The sequence below is a fragment of the Rhagoletis zephyria genome, unplaced genomic scaffold (assembly GCF_001687245.7).
Source record: "Rhagoletis zephyria isolate East Lansing unplaced genomic scaffold, Rhagoletis_zephyria_1.1 Rzeph_scaffold_00798, whole genome shotgun sequence".
NCBI lineage: Eukaryota > Metazoa > Arthropoda > Insecta > Diptera > Tephritidae > Rhagoletis > Rhagoletis zephyria.
The window spans coordinates 180112-190167 of record NW_016157882.1 but is presented as its reverse complement, the minus strand read 5'-3'; the positions used below and the strand labels follow the sequence as shown (position 1 = coordinate 190167).

Sequence of the window (10056 nt, the reverse complement as noted above, 5' to 3'; positions counted from 1 at the left end):
TTTCCGTTCCACCCGCAATTTATAAAAAACCTTCTAGATACCACTCGTCCCGGCCATTGTAATTTAAATCAAATATTTCCAAGTTAAATATATTATTTAATTGTACAAGTTCCCTTTCTTGAAAGACGCTGTAACCGGATTTTAACCGATTCCGAAAAATCCTTATCAAGGGCCTCGCCATCCTTTGCAGCCAAAATGCGTTTACAATTCATACTACACGACGAAGATAAATTAATTATTTAATTTAACTCAAAGTATATTAATTTTTCTACGAAAATGTCTAAATATTAGTTGGTTTTTTGTTTTTAATTACATAAATTTCACCTATCAGTTTTAGCAAGGATTCCTGATTTATAGATTGTACAAAGATTACCGATTAAATAAAAAGCCTTAAGTGGGGTGCAAAACAAACTGGCGAAGGTTTTCATATTATTTTATAAGAGACATTTTTATTTTCTCATATTCTCTTTAAAAAATTACCTTTGAAAAATGTAGAGCTGATTTAAAGGACAGTTTAAAAAATAAAAAAACAAAAGGGGGCCCTTATTTTGAAAAGAATTATAAATGACAGTTGGCTAAAATAAAGGACTGTCCTTTAAAATGGAGGACGGATGGTCACCGGAATAGTACCGGAAGATGTTTTGTAAGAATATAGAAGAATAAGAAAACACGCAAAGTCTTTCATAAGCAGAAAAAGAGTACGCACTTTCAAAGTCAGGCAGACATTTCAGAGTTGGAGACAAGTATACTCTCTCATTTTTGAAAAGTGTCATTACCTATACCTATTATTGACTTCTGAATCGAAATTTCATCTCTTATCTGCTTATTACTGATTTGCATACTTTTTAAAAGCTCAGCTATCATTATTGTTTAAAACACTAATTAATTTTTTTACAAGTTAATCGATCGAGAACAGCGCCTCCCGTGGATGCATCGTTAATAAAAATGTGGCATCACAGCTAACAGAGACTCTGAAGATAATTGCAGCTTTTACTTTCTTTGTTTTCATTTTGCTTATCTGAGTCATAAGTAGTACAGTTCAACGTCGCACATATGCAGATACATAGGTCCCTACAAGATGCGACTACCCAGTCGGACTAGGTTGTTTCCAAAATGTACTTATAGCACGGTTCTTTTTTCACTCAAAATAGTCATAAAAACATTATGGGCTGTTTTCACCAACTCAACTTAAGTTAGTTTAGCCATTTTTTTTTGGATTTAAGCCAAAAGTTAGCCTACCTTTTGCACAGTTCATTCTTGACTAAGTCTAAAAAAATTGGCTAAACTAAGTTCAGTTGCGTTGGAGNTCATCTCTTATCTGCTTATTACTGATTTGCATACTTTTTAAAAGCTCAGCTGTCATTATTGTTTAAAACACTAATTAATTTTTTTACAAGTTAATCGATCGAGAACAGCGCCTCCCGTGGATGCATCGTTAATAAAAATCTGGCATCACAGCTAACAGAGACTCTGAAGATAATTGCAGCTTTTACTTTCTTTATTTTCATTTTGCTTATCTGAGTCATAAGTAGTACAGTTCAACGTCGCACATATGCAGATACATAGGTCCCTACAAGATGCGACTACCCAGTCGGACTAGGTTGTTTCCAAAATGTACTTATAGCACGGTTCTTTTTTCACTCAAAATAGTCATAAAAACATTATGGGCTGTTTTCACCAACTCAACTTAAGTTAGTTTAGCCATTTTTTTTTGGATTTAAGCCAAAAGTTAGCCTACCTTTTGCACAGTTTATTCTTGACTAAGTCTAAAAAAATTGGCTAAACTAAGTTCAGTTGCGTTGGAGAAACCAGCCCTATGTCTTTAATTCGCTTTCATACAGGTATGAAACGCAGCTAGAACGGTTTGTTAAGAAGGCAATTTTGTATGAGCTGGTTGTTGTTGGTTTGGAGATCTTTGTAGGGTTTTTTATTCTCGTTCGAACTTACTAGCCGAAGTCAAAGCAATACAAAATGCTGATTTTAGTAGTGAAGTTTTCATGAATTACAGATTTTTAGCTTTCCATTATGGCGAAAAAGAGTGATTACTTTTCCGTGCAGAAAAAATCTGATTAAAAAGGTGAAAATTTTCATGAAAAATTTTATTTTTATGTTTTTAGTTGCAGTATAAACTGCGTCTTTATAAAAAATTTTAGAAAAATTTTGTGTGCCTAGACTTTTATGACTCAATTGGTGTAGTATAAGTAATTAGAAACAATTAATTTTTTTTTTTACGAAAATATAGTTCTTGCTTGAACGAAAACCATATATTTAATTCAAAGTGTCAAACTTTGTACAAGATGTATACAAATTTTACGAATTTAAAAAAAAGTACCCTTAAAAATTTTAATATTTTTAATCGGAATTTCTGAAAAAAATCGGGTATACAGTTTTATTACTAGTCCAATTCAATTTTAGTACAGTATTTTGCAAGTTTAAGTTTACTTGAAAATCTCATTACTTTTTGGGGACTTTTTGCTGACGGTCTTGCTTATTTTGTACCATAAAAAAAAATTCGAACATACATACATACTTTGTATGGAAGGAACTGGGTAACATCGTCAGCAAAAAAGAATCTTAGCAATTTGAAAATTTTTTCTAATAGTAATTTCAAACCTCCGAGTGTATTTCTGCCAAGAAAAACAGCGTCCCATTAAAATAAAATAGCCGTTCGGAGTCGGCGTAAAATTGTAGATCCCTCCCCTTTGTGTGACAATATCAAGGCGCCCGCTACAAATCGGGGCAGAATCTCGGCCTAACATATATATTTCATGATCCACTGATCGGATCTAAACCAGATTAGTGCGGGACCACCTCTGAGATACTACCTTTCCGATGCAAAAAGAATTATAGAAATCGGTAACATACATTTAAAAAACAAAATATTCCGACGAACTGATAACCTCCTCCTTTTTTGGAATTCGGTTAAAAAGAAGGTCCCAAGTTCGAATGCCATCAGACGGAACACATTAAATTCATATAAAAAGTATTTACTAAAACCGAAATATTTGCTGAATTTTAGAATTGTTTCTTGTTGTTGTAGCAGCAGTGCTTAACCCCCCAGGTTCTGTGATTAATCATCATTATCTTCATCTTCCGACTCTGCAATCCTGAGGCCGAAAAAGCGGGCGCGGTACAGAGCGCTCCTGGTGTGAGGGTCGTTGATTGCAAAGACCTTGCCCACATGCAGGGCAGGTGTTTGCCACTTCCGTGTTCAGCCGAGATAGATAGCTGTTAAGACGGTGGCACCACCCAAAACGGAGTTGTGCTGGAGTGCATATGGTCTTTCTGGGCAGTTCGATTTCCTCTATATTTATCAGCGGCGGTCGACCACCCAAGACGATGTTGTCTTAGGCTCGTTCTGACCGCATCGCTAATGTAGGCTGTATCACATGTCGTGGGGCGGCTCGTTTCGAAGCAGCGCGTTGTTAGGGTGGTTCCCTCGGTGACATCCCACCACGTATTGCTTCGACAACAATGTCTTATGCTCCTTCACGCTAGCATCTGGCTTTCTTCGTGGAGGTGATGCTCGTTCTGGCATGTTTGCAGATTTCTCCACACGGTACAGATTAAACCGTGTCGGGCAGAGTAGGATCCCCTGTTTAATTCTACGCGGCTTGGACTTGGCGTTTCGAAATTCGACTGATGATTGACGGCCTCACTGATAGCTAGTTATCCACCGTTTCGTCCGAGCTGGAAGCGGCAAGTCCAGGATGTCTTGGCAGAGGGTCGCCGTGGTTCACCGTGTCGAATAGTTTCGTCAGGTCAACTGTGACTAGGACCCTGCTATCACAGGGTCCCTGGATTAGCCTGGCGGATTCGATCACACACGTCTGCGAGTCCGGCCGCTTCAGTTGTAAAGCCTGGGCGGATTTTGGCAATCCTGCCGGCTGGTATGAAGCGAGCGGCTGCTGCGTTGTTGATCCTGCCGATATTGCGCTCTGCTACGGGCGCGCATGATTGTAGTCGAAGAGCATTAAATTTGCGATAGGTGAATTTTTCTTGTCGCATTTGCTTCCATATAACGAATAAACACATTTTTTGTATATGTGGAAGAGAATACCTTCGACAAAAGAAAAAAAAATCTACGATAATTCCTAGCCACTTATTATGTATTAAAATTGAATGGGCTATAAAACTGTAATAGATACTAAAAAAAATTCTAGCGCTTGTGAGAACAATGTTTAAAATTTGGATGACAAATTTTTGAAATTTGTTTTTAATTTTCTTCAAAATTTTTACCTAGGGTTTATTTGGGCTCTGTTATGGAATGAACGCTTTGAGATTGGCGTGCTATTGATATGACCAATACCGTATGTACATCTTCAAAACTAGAAGCTTTCATGGTTCGATGGTGGACTCCTTTTTGAACCTTTTAAAAAGGTTTTTTTCTTATTTTTCTCAAAGCTTTTGCGGACTATAAAACTATTAGGCTTTAACATAAATTTATATATTATCCACCTTTCTACTTTCATTCAATTGTTTGTTTTTTTGCTACTCCTTCGTGATCTCGTTTTTCGACAAAACTGTCAACAGCTTAAGTGCTTTATAATTGATTAATTGCTACACTTATGGAAAATCGTGGTTTAGTGCTAATTAACTTTCATCGTGTAATTTTTTGTTTTTTCTTTCTGACTTAGGATTTCTTTTTTAATTTCTTTTCATTTGCGTTTCCTAGCTTTGCATAATTCGAATAGACCCAATTGATAAAAAAGATTTATAATGAAGCACCGGCAGAAGTATTCGTGCTCAAAGTATTTTCTGAATACATATTCTTGTAGTCAAATGACGCATTTCGCAATTGTTTAATTATGACTTTAAAATAAAGCGTAATAGCTCAACCAGCCACCGACGTAAAACCGTACGGCACGTCCTATCTTACGGGATTCTCGTGTTAACGAAAACTCACCACCGCATGGCGGTGACGTTGCCGTTGCTTCTCTCTCTCTCTCTATCAACAACAATTTCATATGATGATACGGACGGCAGGTACGGAAGGGTGCTCCGTCGGTGGCTGGTTAAGCTAAAAATGTAAAGTACCAGGTTGACCGAACTTCGCTCGAAGTGCATATCATTTTTAAAGTTTTCAAGGTTTGGGTATCAAATACTGGTCATTTGGATAGCTTTAAAAAACATATTTTGGAAATAAATTAAAAAAAAAATGGGCTTTGGTATCTAAAAAGTAAATTTCTTACTTTACAATTTAAGTGGCAACCCTGTTTAGAAATGCGCTGAAATGAAGACCGTCGTTTTAAGTATAAAACCGCGTATCGTTATTCTGCAAAACCGCTTAACTGACATTTGCTGCCAAAAATTGGATTTACTCACACAAGTTCTTGGCTCAATCCTTATCTATTCGCCTTGAAATATACTAGCCAGAAATGCGATTGCTTTATAAAAAAGAGAACCATTTTGAAATATTAGTGTTTTTACTCTCTAGAAAATAATTTATCCAACCTCACATACGCGGTTTTGCATTTTGTTGATACGCGGTTTTGTACTTAAAACGACGATGTATAGTACACATCTTGAACTTATATGTACTTTGTATACATACAAAAAAATGCTGATTGAAATTAACAAAGTAAAAATTTTTGGACCAAAGCTCTCACCAATACCTTTCATTTGATATCCATATTGCGATGTTTTAGTTAAATTGTGTAGAATCGAAAATAAGTGGCAACCTCACACTAATATCCTAAAAGGCCCTACACACGCACTAATTTATCGGCCAACCAGTTGTCCAACCGCTAGAAATTGGTGGTAAATAAGCCGTGTGTAGGCAAGTTAACAAACCTTCGTCAAGTTGTTCATCAGGTTGGAGAAAAATCAAAAATGTTTGATTTATGAGGCAGATTGGTCAACTTGTTGCTCTGTGTGTAAGATAAATACATAAAAATTACAACCATTCCTAGCATAGCTTAAAGGTTTACCGGTTCTGTGGTTGTTTTTCACAGTTCAAAGGCTCTAACTCAAATGAAATCGTCCATGCGTTTGTAGGGAATTTCGTTATTCAACTGGTTGGCCGATAAATCAATGCGTGTGTAGGGCCTTTAAGGGATAACACTTAATATATGTATAGGGAAAGCATTGTTTAAGAACCTTCTCTTGGTACCCATGAATAGTAATATTGTACCTTTATTTTCTAAACAAAAAAATACATAAATATTCGTTTCAAAATAGTGGGAAGCTCTATTAAAAATATATTTGAATTAGGAATTTTTAAATACCTTCCATTTGATACCCATATGATGATGTTTTAATTAATTTGTAAATAATATCGAATAGGTGGCAACCTTATGCGAGTCCTCTCGAAGATTATACCTAGTATTTAGATAACCTTAAAGTGCAAAACATTATCAGTATGTATACAAATTTCATCAAAATCGTTAGTGCCGTTTCCGAGAATCTTATGGATATACACATGTACGTATACATTTATATACAAGAATTGCTCGTTTAATGTAATAACACTAAGCAACTATTTACTTTGTGAATATTTATACTCAAAATGTATGACAATTTTCGAGAGAAACAAAGTAAAAAGTACTTTAATACAACTTTATCTATTAAAATAATTTATCCTTTAAATTATACTTAAAATACTTTTGTCACACTTCATAAACCTACCTTTTCATACTTACATAAAAATGTACATGTAGTATGTATGTACGTTTGCAATTTGCACCGGACTGCGTATTTATACATACCCAGTAGGAATTGGGAGCACGTAATACATAATTACTTACCAGCACTTACTCTTCACCACTTCCCAGCGAAAGTTCCCTTACGTTACCAAAGATATAGCCGCGTTATGGAAGTAGGAACTTAGAATGTACATTTGGTATCAAACATAAGGTACGTTGAATGTAAAGCATCTTCGGCGGCACATTATTTTAAAATTTACAACGTAAGGCGCCATCGGAGGTGTTCATTCTGTGCTTTGCCATTAAGTGGCATTAGTCATGATAACAATTTTGTTACGAAAAGCTGAAAAAACATGAATTACCTCGTAAGATGCTTACCTATTTTCTCAGTGGGTACATACATATTTATGTACGTATGTAAGTAGTATGTGGTATATCATTCCTTCTTTTTTCATTGTTGATAACAGGTTTCTAAGAATTTCTTCTGCATTACAAATCTGCGAATAAAAACTGTTATTCAATTACATTAAGCGGATTACGCGATGGGCGTACTTGCTTTTTGCATGCATAGTTGTTGTTGCTATTAAGCACGTATGTATGTTTGTCACAAAATTGTCGTGTTTGTGCAGCACGCAATAAAACCGATGGAGATTGATTACCTTCACATGTACATATGTACATACAAACATATGTAAATAATTGCCCTAAGTAGCAGCAGTTCATTGATCTTAGCAATGACTTTTCACTTCGTGAAGTACATAACCCATTGACGATAAAGTATTTTTTTTAATTAACCGCCTTAAGATGTATGACAGTAGCAGGAAGCAGAAAGTTTTTCTTTGAGATTTTCACACAATCTAAGCAGCAAATCTATTTTAACGATTTTATTTCCATCTCCAGTTAGTAAATTTTAATAAAAAATTAAATAAACCCCTCCCTATAATGCTATTCTAATATTTAAACTGCAAATTGTTTCCCTAGTAGGCATATAAAAATAGTTGGGCTTGCTACATATAACAATAAAATATTAACACAGGCTAAATACAAACAATACAGTCATTAAAAATTTAAATACATAAACACATATGCATATGTAAACGGAATTTTTTTTGTGGAAGTGATACTAAAAAATTGTCGATTCGTACCAGAACAAGATTATGCGTTAACAAACGCTATGTGGATAAGAACAGTACAAAAACTAAAATCTAAAACTATTAACCCATTCAATTATATATTTATCAATTATTTTTTTTTTATATTCTAAGCGTCAGGTAACTCTGCATCCAGTTTTGGAAGTCGTAGTCTTTTGTCGGTCACATTAACTTCAATCTTTTCAACATCTCCAGCCGCTTGCGTTCTGCAAAAAAAAAAATTAATTAATTACTTATTTAACTAAAATGTTTCTAATTTTTTACTCACATCGCCTTTAAAACATGCAATTTGGGTATATTTTTTGTATAAGCTTTTACGCCTGCAGCCTCCTGCTCTGCAAGTTCCTTTGGATGCAAATGCTTTTTGTGATAACGACAACTTGAACCAGTTGAAAAAGTTTTATCACAGAAGTCACAGGAATAAGGTTTCAGACCAGTATGCGTAATAAGATGGTTTTTTAGATTTTTTGTTCGCTTAAATCTGCGCCCGCAATAATTACATTTGTATGGCATTTCATCAGAGTGCACTTTCATGTGATTCAACAGTGCCTTTGATGTACTCAGCTCAATTCCACATTCGCCACAGATATGTTTATCGCCATGGATTTCCAAGTGTCTCTATATGAAAAAAATTAACCCGTTTCTTCAATCCCCAATATATGTATTATAAATTAACTTACCTTCAAAGTCTGTTTTCTTTTGAAATGTTTGCCACATTCTTTGCATTCATATGCACCTTGGCCCGTATGTGTGGCCATATGTTCGATAATCTTATGTTTAGTGCGCATACTTTCACCGCATTCTTCACAAATGAATGAACCTACGCCTTCGTGCTCAGCTTTTATGTGATTCTCCGCGACTTTGGCTCCTTTAAATGTTCTATCACAATGTGGACATGGATAAATTTTTGGTGCATGCATTCTTTTTATATGGCGTTCCAGCTCTTTCTTAAACTTCAACGATTCACTACAGTGCGGACATCTCCATACTGCTGGCGCTTCCGTGCCGTGCTTGCGCCTCATGTGGCGTGCAAAGTTTCTGCTTTGTATAAAACGTTGTTGGCAAATGTTACAAGAATATGTGCCTTCTTTGGACTCTTCGCCGTCAAGCGAATTTGAATTTTTACTATTTTTACGCACTTTCTTTGATATAACTTGTTCTTCAAAATCTTCGGTGTCAGATGAAAAGCTACCGCTACTGCTGCTGCTGTCACTGCCTTCGTTCATCTGGGCGCATTCCCCCACACTCTGGTTACCTCTATTGACTGTATCAGAAAGTTCTACCTTGATTTCAGTGGCTTGCACTAAATCTTTTGCTTCCTCTTCTTCCATATCTTCATCTCCACCGTCAGTGACTGATGCATCAGCAATAAAAACTTGTTCAATGTCCGGGGTAGTTGTTGACGTTTCCATATCATGAATTAAGAGGGGTTTAAACGGTTTCCATTCAAATAGCCCGTATTTGTGATATAGCTCTTTAAAAGCAATTTCGCCGGTATCACTTGTGTTTATCAAATCATGGTACATTTTTTGCACTTTTCTCACATGCTCAGCATATTTCTCCAGCGATGAAAGCGTAGCGTAGCATTCCGTACATAGCAGGAGAGGTTGTTCATCCTTGGGCTTTACCTATACGAGTAAAGGATAACGATAAAAAAATATTTGCACTCATTCATTTAGTAAAAGAAAAAAACACGTACATTGATATGAAAGTATTCTTCTACAGCTAGAGGAATATTGATATTCGAATCCAGAGCCAATGGCGTTTCTTCAGTGAATATATCGAGGTAATTGCCATCATGTTTCGCGCAAAGGCGACACCAACGCTGCCATTCCTTTATTGTTGCGTCCATTGTGCACATTTCAGCCTTTCGCAGCCTCGGAGTACGAATTTGTAGGAAAATATGTGGTATAATTTGATTTTTATTAAAAGTTGTTAACTTTTTATTTATATATCCGTCAATTCTTTGTTTACTTCTTCAATTTCCTCGGCTGTCATTGCCGTTTAATTCCTAAAACATCGCGATTTTATACTACGTTTACACGCTACCTTCTAACAAGGGATTATTTCCAAATCAAATGTAGAACGTTTCGTCAATTTATGGGCTGTTTTTGCTTACGCGTAAAAGCACATTTAGCGCATTTAGCTCTAAATGCTACTCTAAATGTACATTTATCCATACAAAATTCGTCACCTAAATGCAACTAAATGCAACTCCATTTTTGCATTTAGAATCTAAATGCTAAAAGCAACCCTGTGAT

At 35.7% G+C, this 10056-nt stretch overlaps 1 protein-coding gene across 1 annotated transcript; it reads right to left on the bottom strand.

The window, feature by feature from the left end:
* Positions 1 to 7520: 7520 nt before the first annotated feature.
* LOC108361581 (zinc finger protein 660-like) lies at positions 7521 to 9911 on the bottom strand. The gene is made up of 4 exons (XM_017614223.1): positions 9495 to 9911; positions 8476 to 9423; positions 8064 to 8413; positions 7521 to 8001 (listed from the first exon to the last, which is right to left on the bottom strand). Exons 1-4 carry the CDS (start codon positions 9654 to 9656, stop codon positions 7905 to 7907), a joined length of 1557 nt encoding a protein of 518 aa, XP_017469712.1. The 5' UTR covers positions 9657 to 9911; the 3' UTR covers positions 7521 to 7904.
* Between the last annotated feature and the right edge of the window lie 145 nt (positions 9912 to 10056).

Bases quoted from the DNA above. Each gene is read 5' to 3' on its own strand.
- LOC108361581 (XM_017614223.1), bottom strand. From the start codon at position 9,656: ATGTGCACAATGGACGCAACAATAAAGGAATGGCAGCGTTGGTGTCGC. The intron at 8,414-8,475 runs GTAAGTTAATTT...TTTTTCATATAG, and splicing joins AAAGAAAACAGACTTTGAAG to AGACACTTGGAAATCCATGG. The intron at 8,002-8,063 runs GTGAGTAAAAAA...TTTTTTTTGCAG, and splicing joins TTGCATGTTTTAAAGGCGAT to AACGCAAGCGGCTGGAGATG.